Genomic DNA, 20,786 nt, shown 5'->3' with positions numbered 1-20,786 from the left:
TTTTATGAATGACAACTAGAACAGATCTTGATACTTAGACACATGGAGCTACTTTAAGAAGGATCTAAAAATATCAGAGAGGCTTCAGGACTAGAAACTGAGTAGAAGCAAGTAGAATTTTGAGAATCATGGTAGAGAAAATTAATCCCTTTGAATAAACTGTTAGTATAATATTACAGAAGAATATTATTCAACCTGAAATGCAATGAAGTTCTGATACATGCTACAAGATGAACTTTGTAAATGATATGCTAAGTGAAATAAGTGAGATACAAACTAGAAAAGATTATATGATTCTACTTACTCAATACTTACTTAAATCTTCTATTAGGCAGATTTATCAACTATTGGTTCCAGAGTTCTTGTTTTGGGGGATGCAGAAGTTTTGGAAATGGTGTTATGGTTGCTCAATAGTTAAATGTAATAATATTCCTAAGTCAAACTCTTAAAAATGGTTAAATGACAATTTTATGTTACAGGCTTCCCTGGTAGCTCAGATGGTAAAGCGTCTGCCTGCAATGCGGGAGACCCAAGTTTGATCGCTGGGTCGGGAAGATCCCCTGGAGATGGAGGAAATGGAAACTCACTCTGGTATTCTTGCCTGGAAAATTCCATGGACGGAGGAGCCTGGTAGGCCACAGCCCATGGTATCGCAAATATTCAGACACGACTGAGCGACTTCCCTTCCCTTTATGTTACAAATGTGTGTGTGTGTGTGTACATATATATGTGCATGCATCTTCAGTCTCTTCAGTAGTGTCCAAGGCAAGAATACTGGAGTGGGTTGCCATTCCCCTCTCCAGGAGATCTTTATAAATCAGGGATCAAACCCATGTCTTCTATGTTTCCTGCATTGCAGGTGGATCCTTTACCACTGAGCCATTGGGGCAGCAGAAAAAGAAATTGAGGGAAATAATATTAAACAGAAAGGAAATTCTTGGCCTCTCCTGATGGCAAAAGTTACTAAAATGAAGAGGCAGCTTCTGAGCACCACTAGGAATGGCTGGCAAAGAGTAAAAAACTGAAGTTGTGACTGTACAACCTTTTGTTAAAACCTCAGGAGCATCAAAAGATCAGAGTAGTGTTCAGTCCCACAAGGAGTCCTTTCAGAAGTTAAAGAACAAGAGTCACAGATCTTCTCAATCACAAGAAAGCTGGAGGGTGTTGTCCCTCAGCTGTCTTAGCAGAAGCCCCAGCTAGAGAAGGCCTGTCTCAGAAAGATCTGTGGGTGTAGACTGTTTAGTGGAGCAAAGCCCAAGGAAATTCATGGCAGGCTTCTGAAGTTGACTTCAGCAAAAAGATCACCAGCTGAGACTGAATATATGGAGAAAGTACAAATGAAATGAGGCTGTTGGAAACCCAAACTTCCACTGGCAGGAAGCAGGCTCATTAAACTAACCAGCTGCAGACACATGCTACCTTTCATGGAAAAGGAAGGGTCAAGCAGGAAACAGACATGAGAGCAGAGCTAAGAACTGTGGAGAATCACCCCCAAGCTTTGCAACTTCATCAAGCAACTCCATACACTTATCTGCATAGATCTCAGAATTTTTACGGAAATTTCTTTGTACCTTCCATTTCCCCCTTTTTGAACAGAAGTAACCATAGCTATTATCCTCTGCCTGCCCCACCATGTGTCCGCTGAGTGTGTTGGTGGCCAGATAACTTGCCTCACACTTTAAGATGGACAGGCTGAAATGAACTACACCCAGGGAGACTCATTCACTTTGAGTCTGATTTGAATAAGGTTCCAGATTTGGGGAAATGACTGAATGGTATAAAACTGGGAGGAAACTGGAGATGGGGTGAATTGGATGTTGTATGTGATAAGGACAGGTCATCATTGATGGCAGATAAACTCTACGTTGAGCCCAACGATTCCTGCCTCTTGATGTGCACATCCTTTGCAATGCATACGTTTGTGTATGATGTACATATCTTTCCTCTTGATTGAGCACTAGGTCTGTGACTTTCTTCTAACCAATAAACTATGGCAAGGTGTGGGTATGTCACCTTTGTGATGATATTGCATAAGACAGAAATGTTCATTTTGCAAGGAGATTCTCTTCCTTGCTGGATTTGAGGACGCAAGTGACCACATTGGGAAGGCTTGTTTGTCAAAAAATTGAGGACAGTTTCAGACTGACAATGAGTGAGCAACCAAGGTACCCAGTTTGATGGAAATGAATGCCAATAACAACCACATGAACTTGGAAGTAAATCCTTCCCCAGGTGAGCCTCAGATGAGACCACAGCTCTGGCCGAGCAGAGAACCCAGGTGAATCATAACGGAACTCCTAGTCCACCGAGAGGTGATAACTGTGTGTTGTTTTAAGTCAGTAAGTTTGCAGAACTGTTGTTACACAGCAGGAGAAAGTGAATACAGACAAGGATATTCGCATTTCAATAATATTTACACGGGTCCACTGCTTCATCCTTGTGGGCAGCCTCTCTGGGAATCAATACTTCTACTCAAGAAAATAATTTTCCAAAAATTTTGGAACAGATAAACAAATGCCCATGCCTTTTAAAGTACATCTAGAACAGAAATTGGATATTTTCTTTATCCATTATTTAGACAAAAATCAATGTGAACATTTTTGAGGTTTCTGTTGCAATAATGTTCTCATTGAATTTTTCACATATTGGAGATTTGATCACAAATAAAAAGTCACTTAGCATTAATTTAGGGACCTTACTGGGAGAGTCAATTTATTCATTTGTGGCCACTCAGGAGTTTTTTAGGTTTGTTGTTGTTCAGTTACCAAGTTGTGTCTGTCTGACTCTTTGTGACCCCATGGACTGCAGGATGCCAGGCTTTCCTGTCCCTCACCATCTCCCAGAGCTTGCCCAAGTTCATGCCCATTGCATCAGTGATTCCATGCAACCATCTCATCTCATCGTATCTCATTTTTAGGTTTGATGGTGTTTAAATAAGCATGATGTGACCTTATTAATGAGTGTATATGTCTAGCCCTTGTTCTTTCATACCTTCCCATGAAGATCAGGGTCTCCTTTAATCTTAAGTTCAGTTCTCAAATATGTCTTTTGTCAAAATTAGGATGGTATTTCTTTATATTACTTAGGTAGAGAGACTTCCCACATAACCTGACAAAGACACTAAGAACTCTTTGCTAGTGAAGAGTTCTTAGTGCCAAGAAAGAGTTCTTAGTGCCAAGAGTTCTTTGCCAAGAAAGAGATGCCATGCATTTGTTTTTTCTAGCTTTCATTAACTTCTCAATCACCCCCTAAGAAAGGCTGTTTCAAAGGGAGATTCCCTGGGGATACAGGCCCTGTTCTTATCATCCACATGTCTATTACTTAGTTCAAGTTCCCTCCTCAAGCAAATACTCATCTAGTCCAAAAGTGTTTCTTCTTTAAAATAAGAACACTTTAAACGAAAGTTCCCCAAACACATTAACCATCCTGATCTTTTTCTGAAAATGAAGCTTTATGAACACTTGTAAATGGATACAGAACATATATAGATGTTAACCACACAATTAACCAGCTTCTTCCTTCCTGTGTGCTCAGCTTGGGAAAGGTGATAACAGGTGTGAGGTTTGTGGAGGTGCTGTGATTCTAGGGGTGGATAGAGGTCACTTTACCTGAATGGGCTCTATTATGTGACAACATGCAGCATTTAAAACTTCTAGCCAATTTAAAACCTTCTAATGCTGGAAGACATCTTTCCCATAATCGACTTTCCCACTTATCAACTGGTGTCAGATTGGAAATGACAGGCTTGTGTTAGACTGTCACAGGGTACTACTTCAAAAACAACCAACTTTGCCTTGTAAAAATCATCCTTCATTTTTCTCTGAGTCAAAAGAATGCAATCTTAATTGGTGATTTAGGAACACAATGAAGAGAGAAGAAAACGATTCTCTCCAGTTAATTTCAGGTTGTAATAAATATCTGATGGAGAATTACCTACCCACTAAGCCTGTTGGCTTTGTCTGTATAAATATTAATCACATAAGCCAATAACTGCATAGGTATTTTTACGAGGCACCCACTGAAGTCATTTCACAGGATACAATTTAATTAAAAAGTACTGAAAGCCAATTTGCTTCTCATGGACCAAGAACATAAACTGATGTGAGTGTAGAGAGTTAAGACTCACAAAGGTGACGTGGAATTCACCTACCTGGATTTTCTCCCAAAACCATAAACGAGGGTGTACTTTAAATATGGAAGGAAGAACCAGTTATCACAACTGCAGATTTATAAGGCCAAAACCAAATGTTTGAGTCTACAAAGAGCAACAAGTTGTTAAATGCGAGACTGAACTGAAATGTCCCATGGACGTGCTGAAAGCTTAAAATACACATGGAAAAGGAACCCTCCCTCTGGGTTGTCCTGCAGGTTCACTGAGGGGTCCTATTAATAGACAAGTGTGTAGTTGTAATTATAGCCAAAATACTCACTATGGCTCTCACCTGGTGCCAGTGCTTAATTCAGTCGTGATGGAAAACTTACCTCTTCTGATCAACACCATCTGGACCCAGGACCAGCTCAGGCCCTATTTGGAACTGGAGGTGTGAGACCAGTCTAGCAGAATTTTAATAAGAGCAGTCACTCCCCAGCAGACTCACTTGCTTCGTCTCTGGGGAGCCCAGCAAAGAGATGCCCGCTGTCCCCGTGTCTCTCATCCCTCAAGAGCCGCTGGGCTGAGTGAACCCTGCAGGCTCCACGGTGCCCCCACCAGTGATGCTGTCCACCCCAAGCTTTGGTCGAAATTAAAGGATGAAAGAAAAGAGGTCATTCAGCTCAACAGAAAAGGATGCCACAGACAAGCTGAGCTGGATCCAGAAACTGAAACCGCAGGGAAACCGACCGCACCGGGATGACAGGAAGCAGGAGGGTGGCAACCCGGAGGCGCAGAGGGTAGGTACCCACCTCTCCTCGCGGTTCTGCCCGACGCACACCCGGCCCCCGTGCCGCGGGGTGGGGTTGCTGCAGGACCGCTGCCGCACCTGGAAGCCGATCCCACACGTGGTGCTGCAGGGAGACCACGAGGTCCAGGGGGTCCAGCCTCCGTTCCTGGGGGAAGAAGCAACAGGGTCACTGGGGTCAACTTGCCCGAGGCCCAACTTCTATCTGCACCAACCCCCAAGCTCGAACGGGGGTTCCCCACACGGGGACCACTGACCGCGGGCTACGAAGGCTATGGGAGCAAGGAGGCCTGGGAATCAATGAAATGTACTGTCTCGGGAACCACAGCTACTATGAAATCTGTCCCCGCCCCCGAACCCGATTTTCGAGTCAAAAAAGAAAACTTGAGAGTCAAGTTTTACATGTACTTGCAAATAACTTAAAAACGGGCTAATTAGAAACAAGAAAGCTTAATGGTGAAAACGTTAAGCTAATGAAAAATAATGCCATTTTTGTTTTTTGACAAGCAATTAGAGATGCATCCCTGAACCTTTGGCCTTTATAATTTTATTTGATTTGTACTGTATCAGTTATAATCTAGGAAAAGGGCACATTGAATCAAATAATCATCTAAATGTTTCCTTTAAAATCTATTAATGGCAGTGACAATCAGTAACTCTCTTGATGGCATTCGTGTTGATAAAGAGTACCATAATGTCCAAAGTTATAAAACAAGCTTTATTAAAAATGAAGAAAGGATATTTTAAATTCAGATTCTTGGCTATTTTCTAATAATCTGACAAAGATATAGACTATAATCAGATCAGACCAGTCGCTCAGTTGTGTCCCACTCTGCGACCCCATGAATCACAGCACGCCAGGCCTCCCTGTCCATCACCAACTCCCAGAGTTCACTTAGACTCATGTCCATTGAGTCAGTCATGCCATCCAGTCATCTCATCCTCTGTCGTCCCCTTCTCCTCTTGCCCCTAATTCCTCCCAGCATCAGAGTCTTTTCCAATGAGTCAACTCTTCACATGAGGTGGCCAAAGTACTGGAGTTTCAGCTTTAGCATCATTCCTTCCAAAGAAATCCTAGGGCTGATCTCCTTCAGAATGGACTGGTTGGATCTCCTTGCAGTCCAAGGGACTCTCAAGAGTCTTCTCCAACACCACAGTTCAAAAGCATCAATTCTCCAGCGCTCAGCCTTCTTCACAGTCCAACTCTCACATCCATACATGACCACAGGAAAAACCATAGCCTTGACTAGATGAACCTTTGTTGGCAAAGTAATGTCTCTGCTTTTGAATATGTTATCTAGGTTGGTCATAACTTTCCTTCCAAAGAGTAAGCGTTTTTTAATTTCATGGCTGCAGTCACCATCTGCAGTGATTTTGGAGCCTCCAAAAATAAAGTCTGACACTGTTTCCACTGTTTCCCCATCTATTTCCCATGAAGTGATGGGACCGGATGCCATGATCTTCGTTTTCTGAATGTTGAGCTTTAAGCCAACTTTTTCACTCTCCACTTTTACTTTCATCAAGAGGCTTTTGAGTTCCTCTTCACTTTCTGCCATAAGGGTGGTGTCATCTGCATATCTGAGGTTATTGATATTTCTCCCGGCAATCTTGATTCCAGTTTGTGTTTCTTCCAGTCCAGTGTCTCTGCATATAAGTTAAATAAACAGGGTGACAATATACAGCCTTGACATATTCCTTTTCCTATTTGGAACCAGTCTATTGTTCCGTGTCCAGTTGTAACTGTTGCTTCCTGACCTGCATACAAATTTCTCAAGAGGCAGATCAGGTGGTCTGATATTCCCATGTCTTTCAGAATTTTCCACAATTTATTGTGATCCACACAGTCAAAGGCTTTGGCATAGTCAATAAAGCAGAAATAGATGTTTTTCTGGAACTCTCTTGCTTTTTCCATGATCCAGCGGATGTTGGCAATTTGATCTCTGGTTCCTCTGCCTTTTCTAAAACCAGCTTGAACATCAGGAAGTTCACAGTTCACATATTGCTGAAGCCTGGCTTGGAGAATTTTAAGCATTACTTTACTAGCGTATAAATAGGAAGTGCCAATTGTGTATATCTTTATTTATGTTACTTTAACATGTATAAAATAAGGCAGATATATTAAAATATAAAAAACACTTTTATAAAAGTGGGTTATACAATAAGCTGCTAGTAACAGCCAGAGAAAAATTTTTGTTTAACATTGTATTTTTTTTCCTTAAAATGTCTGTTTGTAGAATATTTATAATTTAAATATCTCCCTTAGTATTTTATCCCTGCTATTTAAAAATAAACTATAGGAATTTTTTTAAATTTAAGTATTATTAATAAAATATATGTTAAAACCAGAGTCCAAACTCCCATATAGTTAACTGCATGTAGAATTTTTTCTCTATTTCTCTATTCACATATGCATTTCTAAATACTGTTACTCTTATCTATGGTATTTATATTTCCACTGAAATAATTCTTATTTTACTTTATACATTCCTTTAAAAGCATGCAGGTGCACAGCTATACCATTGAAGCTCAAGGTATAAACAGCACACTACATACATAATTTCTAACACTATTTCAAATGAAAGCTCCTCTGAGAAAATTCTTAGCATATTTCATATTTCCCTACTTTATTTTCTGAAACTTAAAAATAATCAAAATCAAAATAAAGTGATACCTCAATGTATGATATAACAAAGCTGCTTCATAATAATTTAACCAAAATAACACAAAATAAGACAGATTTCTGAAGCTGTTTCTACAATTAGTATCTTACATGTCATTCCTCACACAATTTTAAAAAGTATACAAGTAATGTAATTTCAACATAAATAAAATGAAAACATAAATAAAATAAACATAAAAATAGAAATAAACATAAGTAAAATAAATTTCAACATAAATAAAAAGAAAAATTTTAAGCTTTTATATAAAAAATATTTAGATAATGCAAGAAATACTGCTCCCAAAATTGCTTGGAAATTCTTAATCGCCTAAATCTTTTAACAAACATGACACCTTATGATGTAATCTACTCTCAATCTATGGAACCTGTTGTATACAGGGCAGTAGGTATTTTAAATCATAGGAATATAGTACGTTAGGAGATTAATGACTGCATTGTCCACATACATGACTATTTTATGGTGCTGGGTTTGCATACCTCAAAGTGCTCTTTAGAGGCAGCCATAGCAGCAGGCAACCAAAGAAGCAGCATTGAAAGTGAGAGCGTTAGTCACTCAGTTGCATCTGACTCTGTGACCCCATGGCCTGTAGCCCACCAGGCTCCTCTGTCCATGGGATTCTCCAGGCAAGAAGACTGGAGTGGGTTGCCATGCCCTCCTCCAGGGTATCTTCCTGACCCAGGAATAGAACCTGGGTCTCCTGCATTGCTGGCAGATTCTTTACCAACAGGGCCACCAAGGAAGCCCAGAGTAGCATTAAGTCAGCATATATCAGCAGATGGATCATTTTTTTTATTAAGTCAGTTGAAAACAATCCACTTAATGCATTTAAAACATCACTGAAGCAGGTTTGTTTACTAATATTTGATTTTTAGTCTTAAAATAACCACTAATTGTATCACAGCTCCTTTTAGTGAATGGCATTCCAAAACTAGAGCCAGAGCTGAGCAGGCATCAATAAAGTCACAAGAATGTCTGTGATAGTCCTTTTTTCCATTAAACAATATAAAATAGAGTACTACTCATTGACTGTAGCCTTCCAACAATAACAGTTCTACAGCTTTTTATGAAGTTTCTGCCAGGCATCAGTGGAAACCACCTTAGTTTTATAGAAATAATGCAACACGCAATGTTGAGATGCTCTTGTTTTCTGAAATAACGCAAACAGTCTAATCTCTGTAGCCTTCATGGGCTCCTTTTTGACTGTGTGGAGCATCTGAGCTGGCCTATGGAGATGGTGAAGAGAGGGCAAAATCTGCCCTTGCAGCCTGCCTTTCCTTATCTGACTGCCCTTCCCTTCTTGGGCAGGCAGTGTCCTCAGGCCCTGGGTTGCCATACAGCGTGGTCCCCCAACACGATTGTCAGTGTGAGTGATGTCACAGACCACTTGCACAGAGGTCTCTGCATTCTAAATTGGCTCTTGGAAAGAAGATAACACTTAGGAAAAATAAGTCGTACAATAAGTGAGGAGGGTGAGTGTGGACACTGATCTGAGAAGCTTTCCCGGTGCTTCTTGCTTTTTAAATTTTTTATGTCTTTTTTATTGCAGTATGGATGATTCACAATATTGTGTTAGTTTCAAGTGTCCTGGTGTTTGTTTAAAATATAACATATTGATTGGGAGACCGGGACTGACATGTGCACACTGCTGATCTTGTGTGTATATCTGTGATGCTCAATCATGTCTGACTCCTTACGAATGCTTTGATTATAACCCACGAGGCTCTTCTGTCCAGGGGATTTTCCAGGCAAGAATACTTGAGTGGGTTGCCATTTCTTACTCCAGAGGATATTCTCAACTGAGGAATCAAACCCGGTGATACTCTGTATAAAACAGATGACTAATGAGAACCTACTGTATAGCACAGGGGACTCTACTTGATGCTCTGTGGTGACCTAAATGGGAAGGAAATCCAAAAACGAGAAGATATCCGTATATGTATAACTAATACACTTTGTTGTACAGTAGAAACTAATATAACACTGTAAAGCAACTATACTCCAGTTTTTTAAAAAAAGGAACATATTACTGTGGCCACAGCACTATACATGGTGCAGGGAAGGGAGGAGAAAAGTGACTATGGTTGTAAAAAAAAAAATGAGCCAACAACAAAACAATACACAGATGACAGAAAACCTACTCATGGCTGACACCGTGTGAGCCTCCTCCAGGTTACTCAGCAGCGGATATTAGCTGCGCTTCCCTTCAGCTGTTCTGAGCATTCCTGCTAAGTTATTTCAGCCCTCTCTGCCTCTCTGTGACCCCATGGACTGTAGCCCGCCAGGATCCTCTGCCCATGGGGAGTCTCTAGGCAAGAACACTGGAGTGGGTTGCCATGCCCTCCTCCAGGGCATCTTCCCCACCCAGGGATTGAACCTGTGTCTCTCACGTCTCCAGTACTAGCAGGCAGGTTCTTTACTACTGGCGCCACCTGGGAAGCCCGCTCGGAATGCAGCGCAGAGCTTTCTGGGTAAGGGCTTGGCTTCTGTCAGAGAACATAGTGGTAGACTCTGGGGTCTGTCTGCCTTTCTCCAGATGGTGAGGGTATCGGCGGTTATAACTCTCAGGTGAGAGAATCTAACACCGTCAAGGGTTCTGCCGCTACAGAGCTCCCCTTGTGAACAGCTGCGGTCTTTATGGGGCCTACAGCACAGCACACCCAGCTTCCTGCCTTCCCCTCATCCCCCCTGGAGATGCTCAGAACCCTCTCCATACTTCTGCACACAATCTCACTGTCAGAGTGGTCGTCCTGACCAACCAGGACGGACGCAGGTTTTGCTCCTAGAAAAAAAGTCCCATTAAAAAAGGTATACGGAGCCATCATTGGAAGCTGCAGACTTATTTAGATGACAAAAACTCTGTCAAAGCTCCAAGCCTTCCTTGACATTCTACCTTACTACTGAGCTAGTTCGAGTTCTGTCTCTCTCCGTTCCTTCCTCCTTCCCAAAGAATTAGAATTCAGAAGGGGTGTAGACATTCATGTGTTCACTTTAATTATAAAATTAAACCAGATTTTCATGATTGATAGGAAGTCTGACTTGGCCCCAGTTTGATAATAGAGTCTGGCTTAGCTAATTACCTTATACTGTGGATTTATTTCCATAAATTGAATGCCCTTAATCTGTAGCTCCAAGATAATGACAAATTTAAATGATGTGATATAAGAGCATTTAATCAAAGATATTATATTTGCCAAATGTATTGAATTAGCAATATTTTGAATTCCCCAACACTTTCTGAGTATATTAAGTTAAACAATAACAAAGATAAATGAAGAAGGGGTTTAACTTAGAGTCATTAGATCAGTCTTTGTAAAGGCTTTCTGATGTACTTTGCACTAATTGAGGAAGTACTTGACATCAGTGACTGTGCCAAAAAAAAAAAAAATCAGTTTGCAAGTTAGGTGGTTTCCACTTTTCTGCTTCCAACAAAACTGAGTGAGGCCAACATAAACAAGTTATCAACTGATAAAGGGCATTAAAAACAATTTCTGATGTCAGATTACCATAGTTTTGGCAGATAACTTCAAAGGAATATGTAAACTAATAAGCCCTTGCTGCTAGAAAACCAAATATTTGCTGCAAACTGGCCTTGTTCACTTGGCTTCTCACCACTGTCTCTTTCCTTTGACAGCACCAGGGGCTTCCAGTGGATAGAAGTAACTGAGTGCTATGGTTCCTCCCTCTTGACCCTGCAGTGAGGTGGTTCATAAGGATGAAGATCAAATCTGGTGACACCCATAAAACTGCATCATGGCCTGTTTTTGCCAATGATGGAATCCTAGCTTCCTATCCCTCGGGCACACTGAAATGTGCACTCATGAGAGGTCCGCATCAAGCAGACAGGATGCTCCTGGCAGCTGAGCATTCTCTTCCGTTACCATGAGAGACACGATCCCCGAGTCAGGCAAGGACAGAGATGCAGGCACAGTGTATCAACTCATGCATTCTTGGATCCCCCTTAAGTCGTCAACCAAAAATTATCGCTAATAGCTCATATACCAGTAAGTGACACTCTCATGTGGATTTGGAAAGCCATATGCACTTTTAGAGGGGCTTCCCAGATGGCACAGTGGTAAAGAATCTATCTGCCAAAGCAGGAGATGTGGGTTTGATTCCTGAGTCAGGAAGATCCCCTGGAGAGGGAAATGGCAGCCCACTCCAGTATTCTTGCCTGGAAAATCCCATGGTCAGAGGAGCCTGGTGGGCTTCAGTCCCTTGGGTCACAAAGAGTCAGACATGATGGAGCATCAAGATATTGAAATATGCATTTTAAGAAGCAAGGTCCTCTGAGTGTAAGCATCAGGGTAGGATAGCTTTGGTAGTTTCAGAAATGGCCCCTAGAGTCGATATTCCTGAATCTGTAAAGGACTGGTCTAGGGTAACAACTAAAGCTCGCATGTCCACACAGGTACCTGCAATGGGCCAGCTGCCAAGCACAGTGTTTATACTTGGACAGTGTGGTTTTGGATGTTCTGTCTCCATAGCAAGCTACTCCCCTGCCCTCTAAAAGAATGGTGGTAAACTAGATACCCTTCATATACTTGCAAGTTGTCACTGAATTCTCTTTTCACCAAAAGCTTCAAATGTTGCAGACATTTCTGTTACATCACTATTTGAATGTGTGAATGGAATTTAAATACCACAGAGATTTGATAGTCACCTTCACATTTAAAAAATTGATGGGCAGAGTCTAATTTAACATTCAGAAACTGTATGCTTTTCTTTATTCTAACATTTTGCATACTCAAAACACTTTTCCCAGTCTAACAATGAACATAAAGAGGCTTAGAATCTGATTTTTAATTTTTTAAATTGAGTTATAGCTGATTTACAATATCATGTTAGTTTTAGTTATATAGCACAGCGATTCAGTTATAACACATCTATGTACAGGATGCATAGGTATATAAGTGTATTGCAAATTAGGTTTTTAATTTAAAATCTCCCCCCACAGATCATGTCATTTTTAAGTGGTCAATCTCTCTATCTTTTTGTGACCTTTCTCTTGAATAGGGAAGGCATTTATCGGAAGTGATTTCCCAAACGCCTGGACAAGCTGGGTTTACACTTGCGTTTAAGCCCAAGTGTCAGGAGGGACACACCTGGAGCAGTTCGCGATCTCCATGCGGGGGCCCTGGCACTGCCAGCCACCACACTGGGGGGCCGGGCTGTCGCAGGAGCGGGTGCGACAGAGGCAGGATCCCACGGCGCTGCCGTCCGTGTGCGTGCAGGGTGTCCACGGAGACCACGCGCCAAAGTGCCCATCCACGGTGAGATTCCTCACCTAGGAAGCAGACATAGGCAAGGATGTCAGAAAGGGTTAAGGCTGCAAACATAATAAGAGAAAAAAATGAGATCTCCCACAAGACCATCAGAGCTTCTTTGGAATATCTCATATTGCAATCAAAAAGAGAGGAAGGGGAAGTATTTCGAAGGAAAGCAGTAGAGGCCACGGGTGGAGACAAGGATGAAGTGGAGGAGGGGAGGGGGAGGAAGGAGGTGGAGGGGAGGAGGGAACAGACGGAAGGAGGAGGGGGAGAGGAAGGTGCTAATTACCTGTCAGTCAAACCATGGCAGGGTTGTCTACTCTAGTTCTTTTTTTTAAATTTATTTATGTTAATTGGAGGCTAATTACTTTACAGTATTGTAGTGGGTTTTGCCATACATTGACATGAATCAGCCATGGGTGTACATGTGTTCCCCATCCTGAACTCCTCTCCCAACCTCCCTCCCCATCCTATCCCTTTGGGTCATCCCAGTGCACCAGCCCTGAGCGCCCTGGCTCATGCATCGAACCTGGACTGGCGATCTATTTCACATATGATAATATACATATGACAATGCTATTCTCTCAAATCATCCCACCCTCGCCTTCTCCCACAGAATCCAAAAGTCTAGTTCTTCTTGTTGCTGTTGTTTTTCATAAAAAAAAAAAAAATCTTTTATTTGTGAGGAAGCCATGTAAAACTTATTATGAGTAAGTATAAGTTTAAGTAAAATTTTAGGAATCAAATTTAGGACTTTCCTGTGGCTTAGATAGAAAAGCATCTGCCTACAATGTAGGAGACCTGGGTTTGATCTCTGGGTCAGGAAGATCCCCTGGAGAAGGAAATGGCAACCCACTGCAGTACTCTTGCCTGGAAAATCCCATGGATGGAGGAGTCTGGTAGGCTACAGTCCATGGGGTCGCAAAGAGTCAGATATGACTGAGTGACTTCACTTTCACTTTTAGGAATCAAGAATAAAGGACATCCTCTCTCCTCTTCTAAACATGCCAGAACAGAATGGAACAGAATAGGCTGTAGCTATTGAAGCTAAAGGCAAAGGAGAAAAGGAAAAATATATTCATCTGAATGCAGAGTTCCAAAGAATAGCAAGGAGAGATAAGAAAGCCTTCCTCAGTGATCAGTGCAAAGAAATAGAGGAAAACAATAGAATGGGAAAGACTAGAGATCTCGTCAAGAAAATTAGCATTACTCTAATTAAATACCAAGGGAAACTTTCATGCAAAGATGAGCACAATAAGGACAGAAATGGTAGGGACCTAACAGAAGCAGAAGATATTAAGAAGAGGTGGCAAGAATACACAGAAGAACTGTATAAAAAAGATCTTCATGACCCAGATGATCATGATGGTGTGATCACTCACCTATAGTCAGACATCCTGGAATGTGAACTCAAGTTGGCCTTAGGAAGCATCACTACAAACAAAGCTAGTGAAGGTGATGGAATTCCAGTTGAGTTATTTCAAATCCTTAAAGATGATGCTGTGAAAGTGCTGCACTCAATATGCCAGCAAATCTGGAAAACTCAGCAGTGGCCACAGGACTGGAAAAGGTCAATTTTCATTCCAATCCCAAAGAAAGGCAATGCCAAAGAATGTCAAACTACCTCACAATTGCCCTCATCTCACACGCTAGCAAAGTAATGCTCAAAATTCTCCAAGCCAGGCTTCAACAGTACATGAACCGTGAACTTTCAGATGTTCAAGCTGGATTTAGAAAAGGCAGAGGAACCAAGATCAAATTGCCAACATCTGCTGGATCATGGAAAAAGCAAGAGAGTTCCAGAAAAATATCTACTTCTGCTTTACTGACTATCCCAAAGCCTTTGACTGTGGATCACAACAAACTTTGGAAAATTCTGAAAGAGATGGGAATACCAGAGCACCTGACCTGCCTCTTGAGAAATTTGTATGCAGGTCAGGAAGCAACAGTTAGAACTGAAAAAACAGCCTGGTTACTAATTGGGAAAGGGGTACATCAAGACTGTATATTATCACCCTGTTTATTTAACTTATATGCAGAGTATATCATGTGAAATGCTGGGCTGGACGAAGCACAAGCTGGAATCAAGATTGCCAGGAGAAATATCAATAACCTCAAATATACAGATGACACCACCCTTCCTTATGGCAGAAAGCAAAGAAGAACTAAAGAGCCCCTTGATGAAAGTTAAAGAGGAGAGTGAAAAAGTTGGCTTAAAACTCAACATTCAGAAAACTAAGATTATGGTATCGGGTCCCATCACTTCATGGCAAATAGGTGGGGAAACAATGGAAAGAGTGATAGACATTTTTATTTGGGGGGCTCTAAAAATCACTGCAGATGGTGACTGCAGCAATGAAATTAATAGATGCTTTCTCCTTGGAAGAAAAATTATGACCAACCTAGATAACATATTAAAAAGGAGAGACAGTACTTTACCAACAAAGGTCCATCTAGTCAAAGCTATTTTTTTTTAGTAGTCATGTATGGATGTGAGAGTTGGACTATAAAGAAAGCTGAGCGCTGAAGAATCGATCCTTTTGAATTATGCTGCTGGAGAAGACTCTTGAGAGTCCCTTGGACTGCAAGGAGATCCAACCAGTCAATTCTGAAGGAAATCAGTCCTGAATATTCACTGGAAGGAAAGATGCTGAAGCTGAAACTCTAATACTTTGGCCACCTGATTCAAAGAACTGACTCACTGGAAAAGACCCTGATGCTGAGAAAGATTGAAGGTGGGAGGAGAAGGGGATGACAGAGGATGAGATGGTTGGATGGCATCACCGACACAGTGGACATGAGTTTGAGTAGACTCTGGGAGTTGGTGATGGACAGGGAGGCCTGGCGTGCCACAGTCCATGGGGCTGCAGAGAGTCGGACACAACTGAGCGACTGAACTGACTGACTGACTGAATATCCAATTCTTCTTGTTCTCTGGGTTTCTCACGTGAGTAGAAGGTCCTGCCATCCCTGAGTGACAAGACATTTGCATACTCCCCTTTCCCTCCTTCTCCTCTTTCTTTTCTTCTGTCCCTTTCTCGTGATGTCACTTATATGTGGAATCTTAAAAAATAATGGCACAAATGAACCTATTTACAAAATAGACGCAGAGTCACAGACGCAGAAAACATACTTATGTTTAGAGGGGGAGGGGACGTGGGGGAGGGATAAATTGGGAGATTGGGGTTGATATAGACACACTAATAATATAAAAAAGATAACTTATAAGGACCTATTTTATAGCACAGGGAACTCCGCTCAGTAGTTTGTGATGATCTATATTGGAAAAGAATCCGAAAAATGAATGTATATATATACATATATATATATGTATATGTATATCTGATTCACTTCATTGTACACTGGAAGCTAACACTATACTCCAGTAAAAATTAATTGAAAAAAGAAAACAAAATGAAAAAAAGAACTGAAGTTAAAACTCACACATGTACAACTCTTGCATTTTTATGTTCCTTAAAACATTGAAAGATTGGTCAACTAGTTTTATTTAAGATCTGGCTTGGTCTAAAAAAGTCATTTCAAACTGACATTTAGTTTACAAATTAAAAGAGTACCTATTAAGCAACCAGATATGTCCTAGTTGTTAAGCACATGCCAGTCAAATCCGTATTGTGTCCACCCTCCCAGAGTTTATGAGCCGGCATGGAGGAGCTGGACCCATAATAATTACTGCAAATAAATCCAATGATACAGCTCAGAGTAGGGGGTGTGAACGAGGAGATGGGGGGCTTCCAGCAAGCTGGTGGGGTCTGGAGGGATGGTGATGATGGGGCGTCTGGGCAAAGGGGTCTGCTGGGGCTGTGGAGGCAGAGGGCAGCCTGAGTGATGACAGAGGGGAAGGATACTGCCACATGTGTGGGCACCAGGCTGCTGTCCCTGGGACGGGAGGAGGTGGCCCAGAGGAAGCAAAGCTGAGACCTGAGCTAGAAGCTTCAGCTTCTAGAAGGGTCAGAACAGAGGGTGGGAGGGGTGTGTGGACGCCCTATGATGTGGGTGCTCTGTGACGTGGGATGCTGAGAGCCCTAAGGGAGGGCCCTTGATGGTCCCTTGACCCATGGAGCCTAGTCCAGGGCAGGTGGAACCACATCATGTCAGCTCAAATCTGACAAGGGGCTCTTCCCAGGAGGTAGTGAGTCCCAAGATTTGAGACTCACGGGACCCAGACTTCAGATCACCCAGCCCGCAGAAGGAATTTCCCCTTTGCAAATGGACAGAAGGCATAGAGTCCAAACCTCCTGAATTTAACATGGGGAAACTGTGCGTTTCTTAGAAAATACGATAAACGAAGAGATGAGGTTACATGTAAGTTACATGCTTTGCTTTATCCTCTGCCGTCTGCTGCTCCCACCATCTTGCTCACAAGTTCCTGCCCTGGTTGATTCTGGGGGATTCAGGACTCTTTATCCACATGGGGGGAACAGAACTCCATGGAGGAGAGAATTAATTCCTTTGGAGCAAACAAACTGTGACATGACTGAGCAGAGTCAGACACGACTTAGCAACTAACATGAGTAACTTGTAAAACAAACTGTACTTGTGTGTCACAGTTTCAAAACAAAGGTGAAACCATATTTTGTGAAAATCCAGGTGACTTTCCTGTGGTCTGGTGGCTAAGAATCCAAGCTCCCAATGCAGGGGCCCTAGGTTTGATCCGTGGTCAGGGAACTAGATCCCATAACTTGCAACTAAGATCCAGCATAGCCAAATAAATAAATATTAAAAATACATATATATCCAAGTCAGTTTTATCTCTGCACTGTCATGCCTCCAAATACAACAGGCAAGAGTAACCACTGCTGGTGGTTTAGTTGCTAAGTTGTGTCCAACTCTTTGCAACCCCATGGACTGTAGTCCACCAGGCTCCTCTGGCCATGGAATTCTCTAGGCAAGAATACTGGAGTGGGTTGTCATTTTCTTCTCCAGAGGATCTTCCTGACCCAGGGATTGAACCCAGGTCTGCTACATTGCAGGCAGATTCTTTACTGACTGAGCCACCAGGGAAGTTTAGCATTAACTGTTTCCATTTCCTCTGACCTGGCTGGTTGCTCATCTCCAGCTGCCACAATGATGACTCTGTCCTTTCTTATCCATACCCAAGGCTTTATACCCACTTGCCACACCTGGTTCTTTCTATAAGATGTGGTCAAAAGGGAGAGGAGAAACCTGCCTGATCCTCTGGACTCTGAGTGATTCACGGGATCCTACACAAATGAGTGAAGGGACGAAGGCAGATATTTCCTGAGAGCAAACATCCCCGTTTCTAAGTTCCCTGTAACCTACTGTTCCACCAGGATAAAAAAAAAAAAAAATGCAACTCCTATTCTGACCATACTTCAAACTGTGGTGTTGGAGAAGACTCTTGATCCTCCCTTGGGCTGCAAGGAGATTGAACCAGTACATCCTAAAAGAAATCAACCCTGAATATTCTTTGGAAGGACTGAGGGCAGATGCTGAAGCTGAAGCTCTAATACTTTGGCCACCTGATGCTGGGAAAGACTGAGGGCAGGAGGGGAAGGGGGTGGCAGAGGATGAGATGGTTGGATGGCATCACTGACCCAATGAACGTGAGTTTGAGGAAGCTCCAGGAGATAGAGAAGGACAGGGAATCCTAGTGTGCTGCAGTCCATGGGATCGCAAAGAGTAGGACAACTTAGTGACTGAATAACAACAAACTCTAACCTTAAGGACACTTCAGTGTTTTCTTAGAAACAGAGTCCTACGTAACCTTAATTCCCTTTTCCTTCTTTCACAGTAGATTTCAGTAATATCTGTCTGGCTATCTGAACATAACATGTGGATGACAAGTGGGTCACCAATCACTTAGTCTACCAATCAGCCACTGCTTTGGGAGATGCTGCCAGCTGGGAATGGCACTGATCTGCAGAATCTCAGAAGTATTGGACTTAAGTCCAGATTTATTTCCCAATGTAGTTTCAGAATCCTGTGTAAAATTTTTAGTCTGTGGTTTACGGTGTCTGATGTCTAAATAAAGAGCTCTAGGCTTAATCATTGCTAATGTCTCCTTTCACTCAAAGATGTTAATCACACAGTAGCCAGGGAAGAATCTGTTATTTTAATACATTTAGGTGCTTATTTGGTATACTTTATTTTGTTAATCACTGCAGCATGTATTTTGAAAAAGAGACTCATTGTATGACATAGTGTGCTAATAACCACGTGTCCAGACAGTATTCTTGCTTGGTGAACCCCACGGACAGAAGAGACTGGCAGGCTACAGTCCATAGGATCGCAAAGAGTTAGACACGACTGAAGTGACTTAGCATGCACATACACACCACACAGAGTGTGGATGACATTCACACATAAATCAAGCCCAGGTGGATTTCCTTGGTAGCTCAGATTAAAGAATCTGCCTGCCAATGCAGAAGACTCGTTTGATCCCTGGGTCAGGAAGATCCCCTGGAGAAGGGAATGGCTACCCACTCCAGTATTCTTGCCTGGAGAATTCCAGGGACAGAGGAACCTGGAGGGCTGCAATCCATGCAGTAGTAAAGATTCAGACACAACTGAGTGACTAACACTTTCACTTTCACCCTTGTTAAGCAACATTGCAAGTTAGGACATATATATTACTTGAATCACTCTAGGTATATAAATTTAGATCTAACTTTAGTATTTGAAATCTTTTATACTGAGTAAAATGCTTACATTACAATAATATAAGCAAAAAGAACATTAATCAATATGTCAATTAACTAGTGTCCTGTCTCCTGGATAAGAGAAATCCATAAACATTTTTAAATAGGGAACTTTGAGTGGAAAATAGGTCTCTGTCTTTACTCTGGTCCATAAAGTCAAACTTTTCTTTCATTTCAGTCAAAAATTAAAAATAATAATATATATTACATTTTAATTGCTTTTAAAAATACTTCTCTAAGCCTGATCTACATCAATGCTAATCATTTCATCTAGCTCATTTCTTTCTAAGAGATTTTTTGAAAGATATGTATAATTAATTAAAACAAGAGTTGGGTAATATAGGATTTCCCAAATTCTGCCTGGCAACGTACATTAAATCAGAAAAATACACCCTTTTCTTTCCTTAGCTTTGCTCGAAGTGATACAATTTATTGTCTGTTGTTGGATGCTTTGCATATTCTTATCAAAAGTGTATCTTGGTAAATAACCAATTACATTGAATGAGATGGGAGAGATGGTTGTGTGTAATGAAATCACCTCAAATCAGGGGGAAAAAAAAAAAACCCTCTTAAGTGTGTTTTAGGGACAGTGAATCAGAGATCACATCTCAGCCACATTTTCCAAAAAGAGGTGGTGGAGGGGCAGCTCTGAAACCAGGGTAGGTCCACATCACCTCCTGACCTTTCCTGAGTTTGTATCAGAAGCTGTCCTCTCAGCAGAAAGAAGCAACTTTAGTGATAACCCTCCAGTCGCTTCTTAAATATCTGGTCACCTTCATTTTCTGACCATAGAAACATACACATGTACTTGTTACAAACTAAGTGGGCGAGTGTGTATTTCGCATTATGTAATTAAGCATGTCGCAGATAGCCACTGAAACACCCTTGAGCCCTGGACCATGACTTTATTGCTTAAGAAGAACTGCTGTTACCTTCTGTCCCCCTTTTAAGCATTAAAACAGTAAGGTCAAACTTCTGCAAGAAGATGCGCTGATTCTTCTAAAGTGAATGTCTGAACTTTTAAAGCTACATGTCACATAGCACACTTTGTGTTTTCTTTAGCTGCAAAGAATTTAAAGGGGATACCCCTGTGCTTGTACAGTGTGGTTCAGACAGAAGAAAGGACTTCACACAGACAGTGGCATGTTTGAACCGGTTTCAAAGACAAGACACTGCAGATGTGTTGGCCCCTAAATTCAGAGATCCGGAGCTAAAGAACAAAAAGGACTGGCAGCTCAGCCCACCCCCTTCATGGCTTTG

At 41.7% G+C, this 20,786-nt stretch overlaps 1 protein-coding gene across 3 annotated transcripts in view; it reads right to left on the bottom strand.

Moving 5' to 3' along the window:
- Nucleotides 1-20,786, bottom strand: part of SEMA5A (semaphorin 5A) — a 565,637-nt gene that overhangs the window by 76,978 nt on the left and 467,873 nt on the right. For all 3 annotated transcript variants that reach the window (XR_009731836.1, XM_061393884.1, XM_061393883.1), the window contains 2 exons: nt 12,682-12,863; nt 4,903-5,046 (listed from right to left, as the gene is read on the bottom strand). Coding sequence is in view for 2 of the 3 variants with exons in the window: in XM_061393884.1 (XP_061249868.1) it covers nt 4,903-5,046; nt 12,682-12,863 (326 nt within the window). In the remaining variant the exon portion in view is untranslated. The remainder of the gene's footprint in view (nt 1-4,902; nt 5,047-12,681; nt 12,864-20,786) is intronic.

Source organism: Bos javanicus, chromosome 20 (genome assembly GCF_032452875.1).
Source record: "Bos javanicus breed banteng chromosome 20, ARS-OSU_banteng_1.0, whole genome shotgun sequence".
NCBI lineage: Eukaryota > Metazoa > Chordata > Mammalia > Artiodactyla > Bovidae > Bos > Bos javanicus.
Note: the sequence above shows the minus strand (reverse complement) of the source record. Positions and strands in the feature narration are given on the sequence as shown.